The sequence below is a fragment of the Anabrus simplex genome, chromosome 5 (assembly GCF_040414725.1).
Source record: "Anabrus simplex isolate iqAnaSimp1 chromosome 5, ASM4041472v1, whole genome shotgun sequence".
Taxonomy (NCBI): Eukaryota; Metazoa; Arthropoda; class Insecta; order Orthoptera; family Tettigoniidae; genus Anabrus; species Anabrus simplex.
This window is the reverse complement of record NC_090269.1, coordinates 189,817,364-189,844,974: the sequence shown is the minus strand read 5'-3', so window position 1 is coordinate 189,844,974 and position 27,611 is coordinate 189,817,364. Positions and strand designations below refer to the sequence as shown.

Below are 27,611 nucleotides of genomic sequence, written 5' to 3'. Positions count from 1 at the left end.
TGTTTGGTTTTCTCAGATTAAAAAAAAATTTTTTTACACAGAAAATTATCTTTATTGTGCGACTTTTCTGATATGGCACACTCCTCTTCTAAGGAACATGCCTCCATACTGAGGAAGCTGTATTAAGAGGATCACAATTTCATTGGATATGCTGAGAGGAAGGGTGCTTGCACGGGCTTTGTTACACAGTTTCAAAATACAATAATTAGAAAAATAGTTTATTCACAAAAACCCATTTTCTGTATGTAAAGAAATGCTTAATAGTGAATTGGAAATGGAAACACTTGAAGTAAACAGATGTAATATTTAACACAAGAAACAAACATGAATGAAACACACACACACAGCGATATGGTGTGTATGGATAATGCAATAGAAAGCAATATGATACTGCAAGAATTTGTACAAAATATAGTACGAACAATATTCGTTTCAGCAGCAAAGCCACTGCAAGTAGCTTCTTTAATATTCAAATTTTCACACATACTAAACTTCTGTATGAACATTAGAATGGAGCAGTTCATAATTTCATCCTGATTGAATGAATGTAACAGAAAATCTGGTTTTCCAGAATAGTTCAGTCATAGGAAGAGAATATACACTGTTGCCTCACACAATGTCACTGAACCTTCCATGAAAAAAACACACAGTACTAAACATTTTTACTATTAACATGCTAACAAGATGCAAAACCAATGACCCACTAACACAACACACATATAAACCATTTATTACGTAACAATTTACATTAACAACAAAGTTAAGATTTTTTTTCAGTTCCCTGAACTGGTAAATAACAACCTCACCTTAACATCCATATAGTCTTGCACAGGGGGAAAAAAAAAAAATCATATATAAACCTCAATGTATTGTACTTAAGTAACTGCCTTAACCTTCAACACAAGAAATGAACTTCATTATGGCTGAGAACCCAGCACTTTGTGAAAATTATCAGCAAAAGAAACAGGGCAGGCTGGGCACACTAAACTGATCATGGAAGTTAGTCTATGCATTTAATGTACAAATTCAATAGAATATGTAAGTATGTACAAAATAAACAATATATTCCCACATTCCTTGAAAAATATTACAAGCTGCTTCACAACCATGTATATGGAAAATTTATGCCATAAGACAATTTCAAACTTCTTAGTTTACTCCAGTTCCTCTCTTTGAGAACGATTCTTCACAGTTTTCATATTAAATGTGATCAACTCATTTTACCGCAGATAATGCGAAAGGTGAATGCTAAATGTACAAGGGATAGCGCGTTATTAAGTCTTATATTCACTTTGCATAAACTGGAAGCATATCACTGATGCTCCCATCGATGAAAGCATATCATTATAAAAATTATATGGTTATCACAACAGCACGCTTGTTTGTTTCTTTAACTTATCCTAGTTATTTCAGGGGTTGCTAGAGCCAACCCAGCCTCATTTCGGTTTTGGCCAGGGGTTTAAGGCCGGATGCTCTTCCTGATGCCACATGAGTTTTGAGATGGAAATCTCAACCCAGGATCAACTGGGATCTGAACCACAGCATGATTAAAGTACTGTTGTTATTTCGGCCTATGACTGGGATATACGTATCAAAACTTTAATAAAACCTTACTATTATTTTCCCTAGGTGTGAGTGGCTCATTTGACACTTGTATTCAAGGCTTGGCAAGAAGCTTGATTGTTGCTGACAAGCCTTTTAGGTACCAGTATATGGGAATGAACAGGCTACCAAGGAGCCTCGTTATTCCCAGGTTAGTTAAGAGTTTTTTTTTTTAAATTGACATTTATGGTACAACATAGCCATTTTTTCCCTAAGTGGGGTGTGAACATATTCATACAATCCTACGAGGATAACATAGTATCCAATAGAAGGTAAGTTAAAGAGAATATCAACTTAGTGAAAAAGTTTAAACTGGTAAACACCTAAGCTAATCCAGTTTTCTTTCTTTTAATTAATATATATAATTGTACCCATTAACTGCTTATACAACCTGTGAAAAAGTTCGGTGAATGAAGTCAGGATGGTCGATCCGGCAACACTGGCAACACACAACGCTGCACCTGCGTAGCAGCATGTTTTAACTACCCGCTTCCAACATTGTTCAGTTGACCATCATGTGTGTGCCGTGTAAGACCTGTCTGATACAGCGCGTTGGTTCTTAACTGCGAACAGGAACATGAACGACCAAAAGATCAAGCACTGTCCTTGAAGTGTGTGTACGAGTGGTTCGCCCATTTTCGAGGAGGCTGGGAAAGTGTTTCTGACAACCCCCGTAGAGGAAGACCGCAGACTGCCGTCAGTGACAAAAACAATGAGAAGGTGAGGACGTTAATCACGAACGATCGGCGATTAACTGTGCGCATGATAGCGGATGAACTGCTGATTAACCATGAATCCGTTCGACAAATTGTTACCCAGAAGTTAGGGAAGAGGAAAACGTGTTCTTGTCTTGTGCCACGTTATTTGCTTTACGTCCCACTAACTACTTGTATGGTTTTTGGAGACGCCGATGTGCCGGAATTTACTCCCACAGGAGTTCTTTCAAGTGTCAGTAAATCTACTGACACAATGCGGATGAGCACCTTCAAATACCACCGGACTGAGCCACTCAGCCTGGTGCCACATCACTTGATGGACGATCAGAAGCAGGCACATTTAGAGGCTTCACAGGATTTTATCGAAACGGCAGATGCGACACCAAATTTCTTGAACTGTATTGTCACTGAGGATGAAACCTGGTGTCTCAGGTACGACCCTGAAACGAAACGGCAAAGCATGGAATGGCGTTCTCCGAGATCCCTTCGTCGGAAAAAGGTCAGAGCCGAAAAGTACGCATCAAACTCGCTTTGAAAAGAAAGAGATTTGACGATATTCCTGACATCCAACGAAACGTGACAAGGCTTTTGAACACCATCCCAAAGGAAGCCTTCTTGCAAAGTTTCCAGGACATGTATCGCCAATCTCAGCAGTGCATAGTTATGGGAGGGGACTATTTTAAAGGACAGTAAGGTCACTGTCGTGCATTATTCATCTATGTGTTGATAGTACAGGACTATTTACCGAACTTTACAGTCACAGGTTGTATTAAAACCTAAATAAAATGTAAATACAGAAACTCAAATTAACCTAAAAAGACATGATATTCAGGAAGAAGAAAAAAAGAGCGCATTCTTTTCGTTAATTTGTACGACTATTAATTTACAACTGCAAGCATTCAGGAGGAAGAAAAAAAGAGCGCATTCTTTTTGTTAATTTGTATGACTATTAATTTATAACTGCAAGCATTCCACTAAATAAGAAGCCTCCTGTTTTGACCTACATGAACTTTAAATATTAACCTAGGCCTGAAGAGATTTGTCTGTTGAACAAAACATTCCGCCAAGCAAGGTATTACTGTGAATGTAGTAATTTGCATATGATATGGATTTATTTTATTAGCATTACTAATATTTAGCCTATCCACTTATGGTTCTTTCATAATTTAAATACTTACTGATGAAGTAATCTCAAAACAAGGGACAGTATGTAAAAATGTTTATTTGCAAGAAAACCCGCAAATGCATGTTTAACCTCAACTGGAATTAAGATGGAATAAAATTTATCAAGAAATACCCTTCAAGAGACATGATCTTTTAGTGCGGAGATATTTCTACATTTGACTGCTTTCAAGTCTTGCAAAAAGTAAAATGCAAGACCGTAACGGGTCACATGGCCCAATACTTGGAAGGAAGATGATGATGATGATTTAACAATATAAACCTGACTGAATAAGTTCAAACTATGATGGATGAAATGGACAATTTTGGAGTGGCCTTTAGGAAGCAAGATGAATACTGAACCACAACACTGAAAAGTTCACTGTATGTTGAGTCCTCAGCCTGAAGGCTGGCTGGAACCTCAACAAGTTGTTATAAATAGCCTAAGTGTCATTGAAGAGGCACACAACAATAATGCAGATTGATTATTGAGAAACACTGATCAATATTATCCAGAATTATTTTCCGATTGTGTTTAAATTTTACTTCATCTTAATTTCATCGAGAATGGAAAGTTTTATCTACAGGTAGCAAACAAAAAATATCACTTTTAAACTTACCTATAAATGTAACAACATAAACTTTCTATATTACCACTACATACTGAAGTATCCACACCTTCCTTTGGTAGCACATATTTTTGAAATCAGGCGCCTCTCTCATCGTATAAACTAAAATAATTGTAAGGCTTACTTCGTTGTAGTAAAAAGTTTTCATCATTCATTTCCATCTGAAATAAATAAAATATACAGCATTTTGCTCCTCATAGTAATATGAAAAAAAAAAAGAAACACACACTTTAATGTTTCCAATCTCCTGTTTCATGTAGAATTTTTCAGACTGCTATGTTTCTGTATTTTCTGGCAATCTATCAGTCAAACCATCTGCGAAGAAATAAATCTCTCATAACAGCTCCAGCCAAGAACCGTAAAATATGGTCTCTTATGAATTGACTGTGTATTTAACATTGTGTGAATGCAAATTGCTATGAGGTAGATGTAAAATATTTCTTCCTTTCCCACTTGCTAAAATACAGAGTCTCTTATAAACCCAGAGTTTCTATTCTCAGAGACCTACGTAGCTGTATGGGAGGCATGTGCATTGTTCTTGACCTTACAAAGAGTGTGCATCAATAGCCAGTCTGAATCTCAGCTGTTAACATAGCGAGACAGTTATCATTACAACATCGTATTTTCGTATGTAAAAGTTATTTTAAGTATGAGCTGGCTCGAGGGGGACATGATGCATTTGTTCACCAATTTTCTGGTGAAGTGCCACCTTCACAAGCATCGATTCAGGTAAATGTAAATAAATTTGAAACTACTGGCTCAGTGCTCAATAAAAAACATGAGCACACATGAACAGTTTTAACAGAGGAAAACCTAGATGACATTGGTGCGAATCTTGAACGGTCACTGAATAAATCACTCACAAAATTAGCACAGGTAGGGGTTTCAGTTTCTTCTGCACACAGAGCTACAAAGCTGTTACACATCAAACCGTACAGGTTTACACGGCCCCATTGTTTAAAACCTGCTGATCCAGTCACAAGAGTGGTTATTTTGAGTGGTATCTTGCATCATTGAATGATCATTTATTCGATCCACAGCTTGTGTTCTTTTCGGATCAGGCCTGCTTTCATTTTAATGGTCGTGTGAACAGTCATAACTCTCGCTATTGTTTGTTGTGCAGAAAATCCTGATTGTGTTTGAAGTCCCTCATTATGAAGGATGACATTTCCAGTATCTTTTATAAGGTAGGATTTCATATAAGATTGTACACACGCCAAAAGCAGGGCGACCGCACACGACGCAAAATTGGGCTGAGCCACCGGCTGTAGTGCAGAGCGAAAGCACCGTGCGCGGTTTGGGTTTATAAGAGAGACTCTCTATCTGCAAGTCCTAAAATTTCTAATGTCTTTCGATTTCTAATCTGCACCTCTTTAGTGTTGTGTTATATTTTGTACTTAAAAGAAATATCCCATATTTACAAGAAGCATTAGTCACAGTAAATGTTTTCACCTCAACAGGAAAATGTTTGTAGGTTTCCACAGTTTTATCACCCATGCTTGCAGCTATCTGGTGTAACTATTACTGTGTAGGTTAGTTACATATTCAACAGTTTTATAGAAGAACTGTTCAAAGAAATACCATGAGAGTTTAATCCACCCACACACTGCCACTGTCATGAGTTAGCTTACAAAGCTTTGTCTTCTCCCTGATCCCCCCTCCAATCATTCAAACTTGAAGTTGACTCTTGACTAGGTGGGCAATTTCCCTCAAGCCATCTTTTCTTTCACTGTTACCTTCTTAATGTGCATAATTTTTGCAGACACTGTATTGACAATGTCAGTCATTATAAGTGATTTACACACGCAAAGAGAGCTTGAATGTTTAATGCCATAAACAGTAATGTCAACGTACAGTGTATATCAGTTTGGAAGCACTATAACCCTCATTCATAATGCACACTTAAATATCTGAAAACCCTGAGAGATATTATAAATATGAATGAGTCTGTTATTATACAGAAGAGAAAAATCAGATGGAATACCAGATTTACCACATGTCTACTTCATTTTGCTTACGTAATTTTCTATAAAATCACCAGACACAAATTAGATGTTAAAGAGATACAGGATATGAGGAATGTCAAGGATATCCAAAGTAGTGTTCCAGAGGAAGCACTTCTAATTCTGTAGCATACAGAAAACATGAGAAAAACATCTTCCAGTAATCCTCATAAATGTTCAGAAACTGCAACCTGATCAAATGTGTGCAAAGTGATTCCTATATTATTCAGTTTATGCAATGAAAACATGTCATTAGCTAAAACCAATGATATACACAGCAGTAAAGGGAAGCTTTCAAACAGACTGTATGAGTATATATATATATCTACACATATTGAAATATAAACATGAAAAAGTTCTGCAAGTAAAATATAACATTTTATTTCTGAAGGAAGTTCATCTCATATTCTGAAAATGTCTAGTATTCACTAAACATAACCATTTGAGGCTTCTCACATGGAACGTTACAAGTGTCTGAGATGGCAGATAAAATACTAGTGTCCAATATACCAAATTGAATTTAACAAACTAAGATTTTTTTTTTTAAAGCCATACAACTGAAATTTTTCTGATTGTTTCTTACCACTGATGAAACAGAACATTATCTCCCTCAGTATTTGTTGCGGTTTTCAAGAAAAGCATTTTACTTTCCAAAAGATTTTAAAATTTTTATTGTGAAGTGTACTAGTGAAGTTATCAGGTATAGAGAAGATGACATTGTCAAAATTTCACTGGGACATTATGCTACTCTGTGTTCATGTCTAATCCTTTATCTAGTCTCCCCCATTTCTATGTTTAATAACATGACAACTAGACATATTCTCATGAAATCTGAAATGCTGAAAATCCCAAAGGAAATTCTACTTACATATTGGCACGCTGAGCTTCCAAATCTGAAGTTAAAATTAATCTTTAATATATATGGATCCTTAACACTGTTCATATAACCTGTAAAATTCTTAATATGATCAGATTTAACAGTCAACTATATGACATTTACATTGTTGATTATGACAGCTAGCACTCATCAACAATGATTCATTACAGGAATGAATTTTACAACAGATGCTGAATACTAAAAAAAAAATGCAGTAATAATACAAAAGTTTAAAAATAACTTAACAAAATGTCATTTATCTTCCTTATCTCCACCCCTCATATTGCTCCTCAAGTTTCTTGAAACAGTATTTTTGAGTATGGTAAGGTGAAAGACTAAAGAAGACAAACCACAGAACTTCTTTTTAAAATTATAAATGAAATTACAGTTGGTCAATGCTTCAAGATGAAGAAATTCAGTACTGAACAAAACATTGTATATCTCATCTTGGTAAAACCACTTATACTATTCCCCCACAGCTGAAGTCAATATGCTGAGATAAGAGGAACAGACAGATACCAGTGTACAAACATACGAACAATACTTTCTTCCACACCCCCAACTGTATACATTGAACACGATGTTCCATAATGTCTCGCCATTTTGGTAAAGAATACACATCCTTCAGTTTGGAATTGGAATTATTTTACTGTCCCATGTCCAGGCATCTTCAAGGGTTAATAGAATTTCTTTGCTTGTGCCTCTTTGCTGTCCCTGTAACAAGAATGAAACATCACATTAATAATAATAATAATAATAATAATAATAATAATAATAATAATAATAATAATAATAATAAATGGTTCATGTTTGTGGGTTACTGTAGTCACGTCCCAGTTCGTGAACCATAGGCAACGGCTGAGCGGCCTAGAAAGTGGTCCTGAGAGTCGGGATACCAGTTGCTATGGAATGGGAGTGGGCATCTCGGACATATTCTGAGTCATGGCCCTCCTTGTGCTCAGGCGGCTAGGACTATACAATTCACCGGTGGTCCATAACCCGTTAGAGGAGAGATCCTCACTTGCACTATGTGCAAGTAGGGTAGCATCCTGCTTCATGAATTTACCGAGCTCAGAACATTTTAAGCAAGCCTCGGACCTATGGGAGTAATGGAGTCCCACTCCCATTTGACAGGCGAGGGATTCCTTGGAAACAACTTGGCAAACGAAATGGAATTCGATGGGGAGCTATCAATATTAATGGGGCCTATGGAAGAAAGAAGGTAGAACTGGCTGAGTCAGCAAAGAGGATGCATCTGGATGTGCTAGGAGTAAGTGATATTCGAGTAAGGGGAGATAACGAGGAAGAGATAGGAGATTATAAAGTGTACTTGACGGGTGTTAGAAAGGGAAGGGCAGAGTTTGGGGTAGAGCTCTTTATCAGGAATACCATTGCACACAACATAGTTTCTGTTAGGCACGTAAATGAGCAAATGATGTGGGTAGATTTGTCAGTTGGAGGAATTAGGACAAGAATTGTGTCCGTGTATTCACCATGTGAGGGTACAGATGAGGATGAAGTTGACAAGTTTTATGAACCATTGAGTGACATCGTGGTCAGGGTCAACAACAAGGATAGAATAGTGCTAATGGGCAATTTCAATGCTAGAGTTGGGAATAGAACTGAAGGATATGAAAGGGTGATTGGTAAATGTGGGGAAGATATGGAAGCTAATGGGAATGGGAAGCGTTTGCTGGACTTCTGTGCTAGTATGGGTTTAGCTGCTACGAATACATTCTTCAAGCATAAGGCTATTCACCGCTATATATGGGAGGCTAGGGGTACCAGATCCATTATAGACTATATTTTAACAGACTTTGAATTCAGGAAATCTGTTAGGAATGTACGAGTTTTTTGCGGATTTTTAATGTACGAGTTTTTAGCGGATTTTTCGATGATACAGACCACTATCTGATCTGTAGTGAACTAAGTGTCTCTAAGCCTAGGGTAGAGAAAGTGAAATCTGTCTGCAAACGAATAAGGGTAGGAAATCTGCAGGACGAGGAAATTAGACAGAAGTACATGGATATGATTAGTGGGAAGTTTTGAACAGTAGACAGTAAGCAGGTTCAGGATATAGAAAGCGAATGGGTGGCATACAGGGATGCTGTAGTAGAAACAGCAAGGGAATGCCTAGGAACAACTGTGTGTAAAGATGGGAAAAGGCGAACATCTTGGTGGAATGATGAAGTAAGAGCAGCCTGTAAACGTAAAAAGAAGGCTTATCAGAAATGGCTCCAAACAAGGGCCGAGGCAGACAGGGATTTGTACGAAGATGAAAGAAACAGAGCGAAACAAAAAGTTGTTGAATCCAAAAAGAAGTCCTGGGAAGATTTTGGCAATAACCTGGAAAGGCTAGGTCAAGCAGCAGGGAAACCTTTCTGGACAGTAATAAAGAATCTTAGGAAGGGAGGGGAAAAAGGAAATGAACAGTGTTTTGAGTAATTCAGGTGAACTCAATAGATCCCAGGGAATCACTGGAGAGGTGGAGGGAATATTTTGAACATCATCTCAATGTAAAAGGAAATCATCCTGGTGGTGTTGCAAACAGCCAAGCTCATGGCGAGGAGGAAAATTATGTTGGTGAAATTATGCTTGAGGAAGTGGAAAGGATGGTAAATAAACTCCATTGTCATAAAGCAGCAGGAATAGATGAAATTAGACCTGAAATGGTGAAGTATAGTGGGAAGGCAGGGATGAAATGGCTTCATAGAATAGTAAAATTAGCGTGGAGTGTTGGTAAGGTACCTTCAGATTGGACAAAAGCAGTAATTGCACCTATCTATAAGCAAGGGAACAAGAAGGATTGCAACAACTATCGAGGTATCTCATTGATTAGTATACCAGGCAAAGTATTCACTGGCATCTTGGAAGGGAGGGTGCGATCAGTCGTTGAGAGGAAGTTGGATGAAAACCAGTGTGGTTTCAGACCACAGAGAGGCTGTCAGGATCAGATTTTCAGTATGCACCAGGTAATTGAAAAATGCTATGAGAGGAATAGGCAGTTGTGTTTATGTTTCGTAGATCTAGAGAAAGCATATGACAGGGTACCGAGGGAAAAGATGTTCACTATACTGGGGGACTATGGAATTAAAGGTAGATTATTAAAATCAATCAAAGGCATTTATGTTGATAATTGGGCTTCAGTGAGAATTGATGGTAGAATGAGTTCTTGGTTCAGGGTACGTACAGGGGTTAGACAAGGCTGTTATCTTTCACCTTTGCTGTTCGTAGTTTACATGGATCATCTGCTGAAAGATATAAAATGGAAGGGAGAGATTCAGTTAGGTGGAAATGTAGTAACCAGTTTGGCCTATGCTGATGACTTGGTCTTAATGGCAGACTGTGCCGAAAGCCTTGGAACTTGAAAATAGGTGCAATGAGTATGGTAGGAAAATTAGCCTCTCAAAGACTATATTGATGTCAGTAGGTAAGGAATTCAACAAAACTGAATGACAGATTGGTGATACAAAGTTAGAACAGGTCGATAATTTCAAGTATTTAGGTTGTGTGTTCTCCCAGGATGGTAATATAATAAATGAGATTGAATCAAGGTGTAGTAAAGGTAATGCAGTGAGCTCGCAGTTGCGATCAGCGGTATTCTGTAAGAAGGAAGTCAGCTCCCAGATGAAACTATCTTTACATCGGTCTGTTTTCAGACCAACTTTGCTTTACGGGAGCGAAAGCTGGGTGGACTCAGAATATCTTATTCACAAGTTAGAAGTAACAGACATGAAAGTAGCAAGAATGATTGCTGGTACAAACAGGTGGGAACAATGGCAGGAGGGTACTCGGAATGAGGAGATAAAGGCTAATTTAGGAATGAACTCGATGGATTAAGCTGTACGCATAAACCGGCTTCGGTGATTGGGTCATGTGAGGCGAATGGAGGAGGATAGGTTACCTAGGAGAATAATGTACTCTGCTATGGAGGGTAAGAGAAGTAGAGGGAGACCAAGACGACGATGGTTAGACTCGGTTTCTAAGGATTTAAAGATAAGAGGTATAGAACTAAATGAGGCTACAACACTAGTTGCACATCGAGGATTGTGGCGGCGTTTAGTAAAGTCACAGAGGCTTGCAGACTGAACGCTGAAAGTCATAACAGTCTATAATGATAATGTATGTATGTAATAATAATAACAACAACAACAACAAATAATAACTAGACTCCAAAATGCTAAACTTGACCAAACAGACCCTCACTGACACAAAGTCAAGAGTGAAATTCATGGGAGAAATCTCAGACAAATTCCCGATAAAAACTGGTGTCCAGCAAGGAGATGGATTGTCACCCCTCCTCTTCAACCTTGTCCTAGATAAGGCGATGAGGGAATGGGAAAAGAACTGAAAGCACAAAATAGCTGGAACCCAGTAAACATTGGGACACAAAAAAAAACAAGCCTCCGCGGATGACCCGGCCCTTTCGTCCAGTGATGAAGTCAGCGATAAAGCAAGTAGAAATTCTTCAAGAATGTACCAGAAAGTTCTGACTTCATATCTCCTTCCAGAAAACTGAATTTTTCTGTTCAAAACTAGACATCCATAGTCTCAATACAAAACACGGAGAAATCAACAGAGTCCCTCACCTCAAATACCTGGGCGAAATCCTCGAACCAACCGGACAAGAAAAAATAGCCCAAAATAACCGTGTCCAAAAACTCAGAAGAGCACATGGGAGAACAAAAGAAATCTAAAAAGTATGTCTTTCCACGTTAAGATTAAACATTACAATACAGTAATCAAACCTGAGGCTTTATATGCAGGGGAAACTAACGCTTCATAAAAAGGGCAAGTTGGAAAATATCCTAAAAGAAGAGCGAAAAATCATGAGGAAAATTTTAGGACCAAGAGACACAGAAGAAGGGTACCGCCTTCAATCCCGGAAATCCAAAGAAAAATTATCTAATACTGCAGCAGACCTCAAGAAAAGACGGCTAAAATTTTATGGACATGTTAAGAGGCTTCCAGAAACCAGACTAACCCACCAAGTTATTGTAAGAGTTGATAAACTGAAGAATTTTCCTTCGATACAAGAAACAAAAGTGGACATGAAGAACGCACAAATTTAACCTGAAGAAATTTTGAATCGAAATATATACAGAAAGAAAATTGACAAGTGGGAAGTTACTCCAGAGAATGAAGTACCAAAAAGAGCAGGTACCAAGTGGATGAACGGAAGAAAGGAAGAGGATCTTTAGTCAACAGATGAAAACGCCCTGGATCCTCCGCAAACGAAATCTTAAATAAAGCCTTGTGTGTTCCGAAAGGGACCATTCACACAAAATAATAATAATAATAATAATAATAATAATAATAATAATTATTATTATTATTATTATTATTATTATTATTATTATAATACCCATGTGGGGATTTACCGGTTACCTCCATCGGGCGCGTCCCATTGGAATTGGGGAAGCTCGCTGGCTCTGCTGCCAGCAGAGTCAGAGGGTAGTATGGAAATAAAATACCACCGTGAAAAAAAAACTGGTCCCTTGCCAGGGTTACGGCGAAGACTGGTAAATGACCAGAAGCCAGAAAACATCTTGAGGCAACCTCTAGGGCTAACAACCCTAGTTGTAAAAGGATGGGTACCTGTCCAAAGCAAAGTCAAGTCAAAAAGCATGATGGCAGAACATTTCAAGAAACATACCCCAGGGGGTAAATCTTCGATAAATCCCTCGCCGTGAACGCCACGGCGCACGAGTCTCGTTCGGATTCTAGGGGAGACTCGACATCATGCAAGAGACGAATCGGAGCGTCTCGGTGTACCCCGAAGAGTCAAAAACTCAGGCCAAAATCTAAAACCTTTCTAGCAACTTTCAACATAAATTCACTTACACAAACTGGCAAGCTGAAAACCCTCACCAAAGCTCTTCACGAAAATCAGATATTCATAATGGCCCTACAGGAAACAAGGTACCCAGATGAAGAGATTTTTGAATCCGAAGGCTACCGATTTTTCAAGAGCAAAGCGCAAAGAGGAATCCTCAATGGAGCTGTGATGCTTGGAACCGCGTTTGCTGTTAGAACCAAGATCCTTAAATCGGTTGCAAATTTCGAACCTGTGAATGTCAGATTGTCTATACTCACAATTAAATGCGCGAACAAAACCTACGCCCTAGTTAACGCACATGCTCCTACAAACGACAAGAACAAGTCTGATCCAGACGAAGTTGATAATTTCTGGGACCTACTGGATGAAAAATTAAACAAAATCCCTAAACACCATGTCAAGCTTCTTTTGGGTGACTTCAATGCCCAACTAGGTCGTGAACAGAAGTACAAGAAAGTTATAGGAAATTACCCTGCTCACAAAAAAACCAATCCCAACGGCAAAAGACTGGTGTCCATTTGCGAAAATCACAACCTGCAGGTCATGTCGACCCACTTTCGCCATCTACCCAGAAAGCAAATGACTTGGCGTTCTCCTGTCCAAGCTCTCGGAGAGTTCCAAATTGATCATGTTGCAATCTCCAGGAGAAACAGCCCTGAGATTATGAATGTCAAGATAAAGAAAGGCATCAATGTGGCCTCAGATCATTATATGTCTCTTATCAAATTCAAACCAATTCCTGCGAACACAAGGAAGACCACCAAACAGATCACACGCTTCGACAATGATAAACTTCGGCAAAGGGTCGAGGAGTTCCAGGAGAAGGCTAGACCAAATGACTGTGACTTTAACAACGCCAAAAGTTTCCTTGTTGAGGCCGCCGAAGACGTTACAGAAATCAAGAGAAGCAAAAAGCATGCCTGGTGGAATGGTACCTGCGAATTAGTCCTCCAAGAAAGACTCAATGCATGGAAACAGTACTACTCTAAGAAATCAGAAAATGATTGGGAAACCTACAAAACCAACGTGCCCAAGCAGCTAGGGTGTTCAGAACTGAGAAACATAAATACGAAAAATCTCTCATTGAAAAGATAGAACAAAACCTTTTTTTTTTGCTAGTTGCTTTACGTCGCACCGACACAGATAGGTCTTATGGCGACGATGGGACAGGAAAGGTCTAGGAGTGGGAAGGAAGCGGCCGTGGCCTTAATTGAGGTACAGCCCCAGCATTTGCCTGGTGTGAAAATGGGAAACCACGGAAAACCATCTTCAGGGCTGCCGACAGTGGGGTTCGAACCTACTATCTCCCGAATACTGGATACTGGCCGCAATTAAGCGACTGCAGCTATCGAGCTCGGTGAACAAAACTTTAGGAAGAATGAAAGCAGAGAGTACTACAGGGCCTTCAAATGCAAACTCACTGGCTATAAACCACCATCTCTATGCTTTAAGCGAAAGGACGCCACACTGGCGACGTCAAAATGAAGAAAATTGCAGCATTCTGGCAGATTACTTCAAAAATTTACTTAATTGCTCTAAACCTCAATGCGCCATTGAGACCAAGGAACCCTTACTCAGGTACCCAGATTCCAGACCACCCAACAGAGATGAAATCAAGCGCCACATTGCCCGTCTCAAAAATAACAAAGCGCCGGGGGAAGACTCAGTAGTAGCAGAACTATGGAAATATGCCCCAGAGGAATCACTTGATATCTTGCAAAAGCAAATAGAAGAAATTTGGAACAAGGAGACCCTACCCGAAGATTGGAAAATAGCTTTGATCCATCCATTACACAAAAAAGGCAGCATGAAGAACATCAACAACTACAGAGGAATATCTTTGCTACCCGTGACTTACAAAATTCTATCACTTGCCATCCTGGAGCGTTTGGAAGCACAAGTCAAACATCAAATAGGTGAATACCAAGGAGGGTTCAGAAAAGGTCGCTCAACAGCTGAACAGATCCAAAATCTCAAAACGACCATCAGGTATTGTACACTAAGGTCCAAGCAGTATGTGTCTGTCTTTGTGGACTTTAAGAAAGCGTACGACTCCATTGACCGGGAAGTCCTGCTAAACATCTTAAATGAATACGGAGTTGATTTGAAACTGCTGGCATTAATTAGAGCCACCCTGACCGATACAAAATCCAAGGTGAAGTTCCACGGATGTCTCTCGCATTCCTTTGACATCAAAACAGGAGTCAGACAAGGTGATGGGCTATCCTTGATACTCTTCAACTGTGTTCTTGAAAAGATCATCAGAACCTGGCGGGTGAGATTACAGGAAACCAACTACAGTCCATTGAGAATAGGAACCAAATCCAAGGGGATCGCAACAGACTGCTTAGCATTTGCCGGTGATATTGCTGTTCTCTCAATCGACATAGAAACCGCTAGAGCTCAAGTTGAAATTTTAAAGGAAACTGCCGAACAAACTGGTTTGCAGATATCGTTTGAGAAAACAGAAGTAATGACTAACATCAAAGAGGCTCCACCAAAACTCCATCAAAATACCGGGACATCACCCGAGTAGACAAATTCAAATACCTGGGTGAGATCATCATGAAAAATGGACTGGACAAGGAAGCACTTCAGGAGCAAGTACGCAAACTGGAAATAGCCTACCAAACATCCCGCATAATATACAACAAAAAATGCCTTTCCCAAAACACCAAGATATGTCACTATGAAACAGTTCTGAAGCCAGTAGTTCTATATGCAGCCGAAACCCTGTCTCTAAATGCCAACAAAGGACTCCTTGAAGAACTGGAGAAAGGAGAACACAAAATTGTGAGAGGAATCTTGGGATCAAAGTACAGAAATGGAATCCATCAAAAGAGATTCAACAAGGAAGTCTACAGCAAAATAGAGAAAATTACCGATATAATCAGAAAAAGATGGGCACAATTTTACGGTCATCTGAAAAGAATGGACGGAAGAAAGTTAACTAAAGAAATCTCTCACTTTTTTGATTCAAACCCCAAAACCACAATTCCCTGGTTTAGAAATACCAAAGAAGACCTGCAAATGCTACATATCTCAGCTCAAGACGCCCTTAACAGAGATCTCTTCCGCAAGAAAATATTGACGAACAACCGAGACGAGCAACCGAAGAGAAGACACGGTGCCCCTTGGACAGAGGAGCGTAAGCAGGCCCACTCACAAAGAATGAGGGAAATTTGGGCTCTAAAGAAGGCCAAGTTCAGTGTCAAATGCAACAAGACTTAACGTGGTCCTTGATGGCCCCAGCGAATTATATATACAGGGTGAAGCGAAATTCGCGCACTCGGGCGTCGCAGCGCGACTCCTCACATGCCAGCAATAAAAAAATGTCTCTCACAAAAGTTCGTCCTGCGAATATATCCGGCAGAAAAAGAACGTTGAAAAGTGGCAATCTGGCAACACTGTAACCACTTGTAGGGTAAGTATCTCTGCCAGCACGTACTCGTCGTGATATACAGTTGGTGCAGTGGTTAGAGTTAAGGGTTGGCATACAGGAGCTAGAGGGTTCGATCCTGGGTTGAGGCACACTTTTTTATTTGCTAATTTCCATCGGACATCACATACTATAATACAGTAAGATACCGTTTCCTAGGTCACATGTACCCTACATTTACAAAATTTAGTAACGCTGAACACGTAACACACCTAGTAGATGAAATGGTGCGAATAAATTCAAGCCCACGACATGGAAAGGGCGTCTTTCAAAGCTGACCAATGAAAACGAATGATCGTGACTTTCTAGGATCGTAGTATGTAAGTGCAAATGGTTTCTAGAGGACCCGCTGCAATCGCTGTTGACGATTAAGGTGCCAGATACTATACCACCTGGACTACATTTACGAAATAAAAAACGTACGCCTCAAACCAGGATCGACCCCTCGACCTCCTGCATGCTAACCCAAAACTCTATCCGCTGCGCCAGCTATACAGCACGTCTCGTGTGTGCTGACAGAGGTAGTTACCCTACACATGGTTACAGTGTTGCCAGATTGCCACTCTTCAACGTCCTTTTCCTCCCGGATATACTCGTAGGACAAACTTTTGTGAGAGACATTTTTTTTATTGCTCGCATGCGAGGAGTCGCGCTGCGACGCCTGAGTGCGCGAATTTCGCTTCACCCTTATTATTACTATTATTATTATATATATATAATAATAATAGTAATAATAATCGCCATGAACAGAAGAAAGGAGGAGATGGCAGAGTGAAAGGATGAAGGCATACTGGATGAGGATTAAAGCCCAGAAACGTGATCCATAGTTGGCCAAAATGAAAGAATAATAATAATAATATAATTTATTGCCATCAGAAAACACACAGTTGCAACAGACAAAATCAAATACAATATGTAAGTTATAGTTAAAAATAATATAAATACATCTAAATAGCATCAAGCAGAGCACTACATATAAAAGAAGGAGAAGGAGGAGGAGGAGGCCAGTGGAAAATCCTGAAGAGATCTTTGGGCCTTTGCTAAAAACAAAACTCAACATGGCTCCAAAGTGCTCAGATTGAGAGTGGAAGGATATAGTTGTGTTGCAAACAGACTTGATGAAATCAAGAGGACTAAGAAAATATGGACATACACTAGAGTCCTGTTAATCCAAACCCCGTTAATCCGAACTGAAATATTCAATTTAAAAAAAAAATTCTCCTTACTGAAATGAAAGAACATATTATAGAATGAAGATTTACTTGCATTTTATTAGTCCTATTTCACTAAAATAACTTAATGTAAACATAATTACAAGTCATAAACGATCAATCAGTGGTCGTTTATCTTTACAAAGTCTGTTAGTTTCTTTTGCCGTAGTGATTGAAAACTACTCGAAGATGCAGTGTTAAACCAGTGTCTCGTAAACATCACGTACGGGTTCTTAACTACCCTACTGTAATTTTATACAGTATTTTATTAATGTAACTGGTAAAGAATGGACATTTCAAATTACAGTATGTACTGTACTGTATTGTAGAAACTATTTTCCTCAGGTTCGATCCTGGCTCAATCCAGTGGTATTTGAAGGTGCTCAAATACGTCAGCCTCGTGTAAGTAGATTTGCTGGCACGTAAAAGAACTCCTGCGGGAGAAAATCCTGGCACCTAGGCGTCTTCGGAAACTGTAGAAGTAATTAGGGGACGTAAAAACAATAACATTATTATTAGGAAATATTTTCCAGTTGATCCGAAAATTTCGTAATCTGAACAGACTCCGGTCCCAATTAGTTTGGATTGAGATTCTACTGTATAAGGAAAATAGGTTAGTATAATAAATATTATTATTACTTGGTCTTACAGTCTTGTATTGCAGCAGAAAATGAGACTCATACAACAAAAATTTCTATATACTCTCAAATCTCTAAATAGATCCAACATAAGTGTAGGTAAAACCAGTTCTCAAAATATAAACCTAAAGTTTATTACCATCTTGTTTACATGCATGAAGATATAGCTTTCCCGAGGTAAGAAATGTAGGAGTTCCTCACCTGTAAAGAGAGTAGCCCAGGAGGATGATCAGTTGAATGACTACAAACACAAGGAAGATGGTGGTAGTAAGGCATGGCTGTTGTGGAGGGCACCCACCTCCGCCACCACCTGAACTTCGTTGAGAGGCTGCTGCTACATCTCTCTTCATGGTATTAACTGCATCTCGCATCTCGTTCACAAAGCTGGCCATGTCATAACCAACAGCCTGTACCTGAGCTGTTGGCTGACGGGCCTGATTTTGAATGATGGTATCTGCACGGGAATGAACCTCATGCAGAACATTCCTATCAAGAGAAATTATGTGTCAGGAAACAGGAATTTAATCTAATTGAGAGTCAGGTGTATATAACACCTAATACTTTACATTTCAACGAGTTACTTACTTAAGCTCTTTTGCTGCACTGAGAATGGTGTTCTGATTGGCAAGCACAGCATCTACCTCATGCCGTCTTATTGTGTCCACAAACTGCAACTGAGGCTGGCCAGGTTGTCCACCTATTCAAAGAAATGAATGCTTTATTAAGAACAGGGTTTTAAAAAAATGTTTTCTAAAAATTTCCTTGTAGCTTGTAAACATTTCCAAAATACAAGCAGATAATAACCCCCATTTTTCTAGGCCAAATTGCTCATTGGTTCTTACAAGTATTAACTGTAATAAACATCTCCACCAACAAACAAAATGCCTTTGCATCTTGGGATCATCCTAAAAGTTGCTAGACTTTGCAAGACTGCTGTTACAAGTTCAAATTTTTTCGGGTTGAGATCCTGTTAACGTAATTTAGGACATTAATTGCATTTCAAGACCTTGCTGCTGTACAGTACAGGTATAGTTCTGTACTCGTTATGACATAGCTGTTTTCAAGTCTTAAAGGACCTCTCACCTACTACTGCAAGTCTTACCAAAATAATAATAATAATAATAATAATAATAATAATAATAATAATAATAATAATAATAATAATAACAACAACAACAACAACAATACACTAGAATTCCATTAGTCCGGCATCCAAAAGTCCGGAACGCCCGATGGTCTGGCACCATTCTCTTAATAATGATCTCTCGTGAACAGTTTGATGCATTATTTGTCGAAACCAATCAAAGTGTATTTTTTATTATTTAAAAGTGCAAATGTATGATACAATCCAGTCGTTATGCATTGACTTACTTAAATATCTCTACAGTATTATCTGGAAAAATTCAGCCTAGAATGCTGTGTGCTATACTGAGTATTGGAAAGCCAACCATATGATAAAAAAAAAGATTTTAAAACTTGAATGTATGGGCCACGTTGATGACTTCTGGGACCTCTTGGAAATCGAAATGGCCCGGATACCGGTGAACCATGTAAAAATCCTTCTGGTAGACTTCAATGCACAAACAGGGAAAGAAAGAAAATACAGACATAGTAGGAGACTACCCAGCACACAGGAGGACAAACAAGAATGGAGAAAGGCTCCTTGAACTTTGCGAAACCTTCCAGTTGAATCTAATTTCAACTCCCCCTGCCCCTCCACCCCTTCCCCTTACAGCAACCGGCGTTAGCCCGAGATGAACACGGAGCAGTACACAATCTGCTCCCAAACCATATAAAGCCTCAGGACTACAATAGCAATAAGTACACATATAGATTCTCTCACATGACTCAAAGACATTCCTTCAATATATTATATCACTCACATCTTATTCTTATCTTTCACAGATAATCATTACACTCTCACACAACTACAAAAAGAGAAGGAGCCACCACTCTGGTTTAATGCCATACAACTTTACTTAATATGGCACAGGACATCATGACTCATCCTTAAATGTAAACAACAAGATTTTATATATGGTAAGCTGTAATCTCTACACTTCCATCCAAGCCTCAACTGAATCTACACTACTTCAATGTTTTTGCCTTAGAGATGTAAAGTGTTTCTTATCCTTCATGTACATGTGGTGACAAAAATCTTTTAAACAAGAAATTGGTATTTTTAAGGTGTAACTCGTATCACAATTCAAGCCATTGAGTTTTTAATATAATGTACAGTTATGGACAATAAGACTTAATTATAGTAGTCAAACTGAAGAATCAAGAAACAGTGCAAGCCAAAACTCAAACATTTACAAGCATGAAAGTGTTTCAAGTACAGTATATGTTTTTATTTTATGCATACTTATAATTTAGTTTTAAGTTCAGGAATATTCACTTCTCATAGATGTGCATCCATGCATGTCACATAGATAAATGATAAATTTACAATTTGACGAATTCACTACTCATGAGTACAGCCTGACATGTTATCGTCACATGATATTCCTTTTTAGATATGGTAATGTTTGCAATTGCACGATGCATTATATGTATGTGTGTGTTCAGCTGAGGATGACCTGCTAGGGTCGAAACCGTTCTTGTATGTTTTAATAATAACAATAAACAAGTATTGATTAGGTGGAATTCTTATCCTCTTTGCATTTGTGTGAATCATCAATATGGATAGGAAGCTCATAGATTACGAGGGTTTCTGGTGTCACTACTGAGTTTTGCGAACACGAGAAAGTTCAACTGACTGTGTAAGTTACGAGTGTTGGACAAGCACGTTTTGACTAAGTGAAAAATGTTAAATTACTAGTGGAAAGTAATTAAGAGAACAGTTCAAATCACAGTTTATCGTGCACAGTTTCAACTTTGGAAACACAATTCAAAATAATTATAGCTTGATTAATTAGAAGCACAGTTTGGAAATAATTATGGCTTGATTAATTAGAAGCACAGTTCCTACTGTTTACACATGTAAATCACATCACTGTCTTTAGAGCTCGACGCATGGCGAATGTTTGATTTCTAATAGAACACGAAGGCTAATGATTATAGTGTTACCAGGTGCAAATTTAGTTTACTCACAACACACGGATGACGTAGTTTAAATGTCTGTAACTATTCGTTGCATACAAATTAAGATAATATGGAGGATTTACATTAACTAGAGTTAGTATTCCACTAAACTGTCAAAAAATGACCTTAAAATTCACTTGGTTATCCACTATCACAGTTCAAAATAAGTCAAGTTTGAGTTTCAATACAAGACAAAGCTAAGTAAAGTCATTCACTTTCTGTCACGAAAAATATTAAGTTGGTGAATCTCAAAATATTAGAAGTCCAGAACTATCACTGTGAAATGTTGGAGTTCGTCTCGACACACACTGGAATTTTTCTAAGTTCCAAAATACCGTATAACTTTTACAAGTACGACGACAATTATGTCAAGATAACACGCGACGAAGTTACTAGGTTCGAGACCTGTATGCGGAGACAGCATGACGATCTGTCATGAGTGAGTTGCTATTTGTAACCGCTTATCCCTCGCCAGGGCCTGTCCTTTTATATAGAATGTCAAGGTCAGCTACTTGTCCTCATGGAAAAATGCAATTTCTTTGTAGCTCAAAATCTCGATAATCCATGAGCCGATTTACATGAAATTTTAGCAAGTTGACATTTAAATAACGAGCTACACGATGATGTACTTCATTTCTCAATACCTCAAAGGGTTAAGTTGATATAAAAAACCTTCTGGTACATTCTAGACGATTAGGCGAAGTTCACGTGATGATTGAGTCATCCCGCATGCTTGCAGCCTTTGACGTAGCTTGCTCGCTTCTTGCATGAGGCTACATGCCGCCCCGTTACCTCGCGCATTCTACTCGTGTTTAAGCCATCCCGTTGCAAATATTCTTCTAATTAAAAACTATGTTCCAGGCCATAGGCATTCCTGGTACAGTACATATTTCTGGTGTAACAACGAGTTTGATTCTGCATATTAAGGGTCGATGTTGTAAACAGGAATAGCCTTGCCAACAGCTCTGGTGCACTCCTCAGCTAGTTTATTAACAAAGATAAGGTCAGGATTATATCCTCTTCTCCACCAGCTGCTGTTAAATGATAGTTATTTCGGTTCATGAACCAGCCGGAGTCCATTATTTTTAGACCATGTTTCTAGCTCTGCATCATTTTCATCTGTAGATGTTTAAGCCCATGCAGTTCTATGACAGCTGAAATTACCAATTAAGTTGATGTTACGGCACTTGAAATTGGTAAGTTCCATAACACACCGGAGACAGCCACATTCGAATGCAATGCCCTCCACAAATCTCAGGATTTTTAACATACATACATTACATACATTATCATTATAGACTGTTATGCCTTTCAGCGTTCAGTCTGCAAGCCTCTGAGAATTTACTAAACGTCGCCACACTCCTCGATTTGCAACTAGTGTTGTGGCCTCATTTAGTTCTATACCTCTTATCTTTAAATCCTTAGAAACAGAGTCTAACCATCGTCGTCTTGGTCTCCCTCTACTTCTCTTACCCTCCATAACAGAGTCCATTACTCTCCTAGGTAACCTATCCTCCTCCATTCGCCTCACATGACCCCACCACCGAAGCCGGTTTATGCGTACAGCTTCACCCATCGAGTTCATTCCTAAATTAGCCTTTATCTCCTCATTCCGAGTACCCTCCTGCCATTGTTCCCACCTGTTTGTACCAACAATCATTCTTGCTACTTTCATGCCTGTTACTTCTAACTTGTGAATAAGATATCCTGAGTCCACCCAGCTTTCGCTCCCGTAAAGCAACGTTGGTCTGAAAACAGACCGATGTAAAGATAGTTTCGTCTGGGAGCTGACTTCCTTCTTACAGAATACTGCTGATCGCAACTGCGAGCTCACTGCATTAGCTTTACTACACCTTGATTCAATCTCACTTACTATATTACCATCCTGGGAGAACACGCAACCTAAATACTTGAAATTATCGACCTGTTCTAGCTTTGTATCACCAATCTGACATTCAATTCTGTTGAATTTCTTACCTACTGACATCAATTTAGTCTTCGAGAGGCTAATTTTCATACCATACTCATTGCACCTATTTTCAAGTTCCAAGATATTAGACTGCAGGCTTTCGGCACAGTCTGCCATTAAAACCAAGTCGTCAGCATAGGCCAAACTGCTTGCTACATTTCCACTTAACTGAATCTCTCCCTGCCATTTTATACCTTTCAGCAGATAATCCATGTAAACTACGAACAGCAAAGGTGAAAGATTACAGCCTTGTCTAACCCCTGTAAGTACCCTGAACCAAGAACTCATTCTACCATCAATTCTCACTGAAGCCCAATTAAATGCCTTTGATTGATTTTAATAATCTGCCTTTAATTCCATAGTCCCCCAGTATGACGAACATCTTTTCCCTTGGTACCCTGTCATATGCTTTCTCTAGATCTACGAAACATAAACACAACTGCCTATTCCTCTCGTAGCATTTTTCAATTACCTGGTGCATACTGAAAATCTGATCCTGACAGCCTCTCTGTGGTCTGAAACCACACTGGTTTTCATCCAACTTCCTCTCAACGACTGATCGCACCCTCCCTTCCAAGATGCCAGTGAATACTTTGCCTGGTATACTAATCAATGAGATACCTCGATAGTTGTTGCAATCCTTCCTGTTCCCTTGCTTATAAATAGGTGCAATTACTGCTTTTGTCCAATCTGAAGGTACCTTACCAACACTCCACGCTAATTTTACTACTCTATGAAGCCATTTCATCCCTGCCTTCCCACTATACTTCACCATTTCAGGTCTCATTTCATCTATTCCTGCTGCTTTATGACAATGGGGTTTATTTACCATCCTTTCCACTTCCTCAAGCATAATTTCACCAACATAATTTTCCTCCTCGCCATGAGCTTGGCTGTTTGCAACACCACCAGGATGATTTCCTTTTACATTGAGATGATGTTCAAAATATTCCCTCCACCTCTCCAGTGATTCCCTGGGATCTATTATGAGTTCACCTGAATTACTCAAAACACTGTTCATTTCCTTTTTCCCCTCCCTTCCTTTCTTTATTACTGTTCAAAAAGGTTTCCCTGCTGCTTGACCTAGCCTTTCCAGGTTATTGCCAAAATCTTCCCATGACTTCTTTTTGGATTCAACAACTATTTGTTTCGCTCTGTTTCTTTCATCTACGTACAAATCCCTGTCTGCCTCGGCCCTTGTTTGGAGCCATTTCTGATAAGCCTTCTTTTTACGTTTACAGGCTGCTCTCACTTCATCATTCCACCAAGATGTTCGCCTTTTCCCATCTTTACACACAGTTGTTCCTAGGCATTCCCTTGCTGTTTCTACTACAGCATCCCTGTATGCCACCCATTCACTTTCTATATCCTGAACCTGCTTACTGTCTACTGTTCGAAACTTCTCACTAATCATATCCATGTACTTCTGTCTAATTTCCTCGTCCTGGAGATTTTCTACCCTTATTCGTTTGGAAACAGATTTCACTTTCTCTACCCTATGCCTAAGAGATACTTAGTTCACTACAGATCAGATAGTGGTCTGTATCATCGAAAAATCCACGAAAAAATCGTACATTCCTAACAGATTTCCTGATTCAAAGTCTGTTAAGATATAGTCTATTATGGATCTGGTACCCCTAGCCTCCCATGTGTAGGGGTGAATAGCCTTATGCTTGAAGAATGTATCGTAACAGCTAAACTCATACTAGCATAGTTTGAGATTTTTTCAAGGCTAGGGAAAGAAATGATTCTAAAAATGTTTGCGATATATAAAAAGATCACGCTTTCCTCTATACAAAAATGAGATACAATTATAATAGCGCAGCAATTTTTATACATAAATTTATGAAGATAAATTCTACAAACAAACATCTGATGTTACAGATGCCCGTTCGGTTAATATTTTGAAATATGACAAACACTGAGGACACATTAATCAAAAAATACTAATACAGAGTCTAACCTAATTGGTCAGTTTGTATTTGTATCCTTGTTTACAACCAGTAATTTGCTTTCTTGCCGTTCGTTTTTTAATGACAGGCTTGCTTCGAATTGCTGCAGATTGTCATCTGTACAGAGGAAATAACCCAAATTTTTAGGGAGCAGTATAAAACTGTACTACAGAACCCATTATCTCAGTTGACTCGCTCGAAGCATCAGAATCATGTTCACTATGTGTGTAATTGTCATCCACATCCTCAATTTCAGAACCCAATTCTGCCATAAGAACGTCCAGTATGGATTGATTGTCTAAAGTTCGTACACTTGAATTAGACATGCTAAATAGTCATAAGAATGACACAAACGAGTCTACCTCTTGAACACACTACCTTCCTGCCTGCACGCACGTACTTACTTTCCTGCTCACTTCACAGCTAAAAGTGAACAATGACGCAGCTACAGATTATGTAACAACATGGTTGTGTTATCAATGAAAGAAGAGCTCTAGACTTATGCTCATAAACAGTAAATTTTATGCTTATTAGAAGCATCCAACAGTATTTTGGTGAAGTCGCATCTCCCTGAAATGGCGGATACTATTTTTAGCTAAAGTGAAAACATGCGCCCGTAGATTCTCCGAACTCTGTCGGCAGCCCACAGTATCTACGGGCGCAGTCTCGAATGTGTTAAAACACAAAATTCTCTATAGGGGGCTTATGAACAATGCTACAGAGAACTGTGTTGTTTTGGTAATAATAATAATGTTATTTGCTTTACGTCCGACTAACTACTCTTTAAGGTCTGGAATTTAGTCCCGCAGGAGTTCTCTTACGTGCCAGTAAATCTACCGACACGAGGCTGACTTATTTGAGCACCTTCAAATACCACCGGACTAAGCCAGGATCAAACCTGCCAACTTGGGGCCAGAAGGCCAGCGCCTCAACCATCTGAGCCACTCAGCCCGGCGCACTATGATATTTATCACGCGGCCTTCCCAGAGTAAGTTTCATGCCTTTTATTCTCTTTGCCGTGACAGCCCTCAATGGGTTTCTTGTACAGCAATGACATCACAGTCATATGGACTGCACAGGTCTGCTAATAGCTCATTCTTATACATAAATGAATAATGTTATTGGTTTTACATCCCACTAACTACTTTTACAGTTTCCAGAGATGCAAAGGTGCTAAAATTTTGTCCTGTAGGAGTTCTTTTATAGGCCGTAAAATCTACAGACACGACGCTGGCGTACTTGAGAATCTCTAAATACCACTGGAATGAGCCAGGTTTGAACCTGCCAAATTTGAGTCAGGAGAGTACTCTAAGCTACTCAGCCCAAATAAATCGAGTGAGAATATATAAGACCACAGTGAACACTCATAATCACTAACACAAATTACTGTTTAGCAGGAACATACTTTAATCTGCCATATCTGACAGGTACTGTACCTTGCATTTTCAACATACTCAATGTGAACAGCAATTATGGAGACACTACTTCATTCAGAGAGACTTGGAGAGAGAATAAAAAACCTAAGCCTATAAATTAAAAGTATGCACTGTATGTTATGGTTGTGCCTACTGTAGTTATAAGGGGTCATAAGAAATGTGATTATCCCTAACAATTTAAAAGGAAAAAAATAATTGAATTTGAATTTTAGAATTTTGGAGAAAAATTAATACAGTAAAATGCCGGTATAACAACATTCCAGGGACCTCAGAAATTTGTTATAGTGAAATTCAGTTATTGAAATAAGTCAATTCTTAAGAACTCGCCCATTGCTAAACCTGCTGAAAAATCTACGTTATTTCAACATGGAATTACACATTAAAAAAATCTTAATACTGCCTTTATTAATATATGAGGAAAATTAGGATACATACACTCATGTTCATAAGAAACAGAACACCTTGAAAGACTAGAGATTGGAAATTCATATTCACAGGACATGTTCATTAGTATGTTCTGCAGAAACAATTAGCATTTCAGTCACTTACGTTCAGCATGTGTCCTGTTGCCTAGTAGGCAATGGGTCCTCCATGGATAACTTGTTCCACGAGTGATGGCATCGATACGTATAAGGCAATTTTGGATTAGCGACAAATCCGGTGATCGGGTGGGCCAGGGCAACAGTCTGACATCCTGCGACAACAAGATGACACATGTTCTGCAGCAACATGTGGTCGCGCATTGTCCTGCTGAAATATGGCGTCTGGGGTGTCATCCAGAAAGGGTATGGCTATGGGTCGCAGGATGTTACTCACGTAGGTCAAATTGGTAACAGTGCCCTGGACACACACCAACTGTGATTTGTGGTTATAACCAATAGCATCCTTTGTGTGAATGCAATCAGTGTGATTCCTCTCCCCCTGTCTGCGGCGAACCAAAATGCAGCCATCATTTTCAAATAAACAGAACCTGGATTCGTTCGAAAACACTATCTGCTGCCATTCCTTTCCCCAGTGACGTTGTTCCAGACAAATTTGCAGTCTCGCATGTTTAT

At 39.0% G+C, this 27,611-nt stretch overlaps 1 protein-coding gene across 1 annotated transcript in view; it reads right to left on the bottom strand.

Annotated features, from left to right (window-relative positions):
* Positions 1 to 202: 202 nt before the first annotated feature.
* Positions 203 to 27,611, bottom strand: part of ergic53 (protein ERGIC-53) — a 202,836-nt gene continuing 175,427 nt past the window's right edge. Inside the window, exons 9-11 of the mRNA XM_067147234.2 lie at positions 18,701 to 18,812; positions 18,317 to 18,601; positions 203 to 7,702 (exon numbers count right to left, since the gene is read on the bottom strand). Coding sequence (XP_067003335.1) covers positions 7,666 to 7,702; positions 18,317 to 18,601; positions 18,701 to 18,812 — 434 coding nt within the window. The 3' untranslated portion in view covers positions 203 to 7,665. The remainder of the gene's footprint in view (positions 7,703 to 18,316; positions 18,602 to 18,700; positions 18,813 to 27,611) is intronic.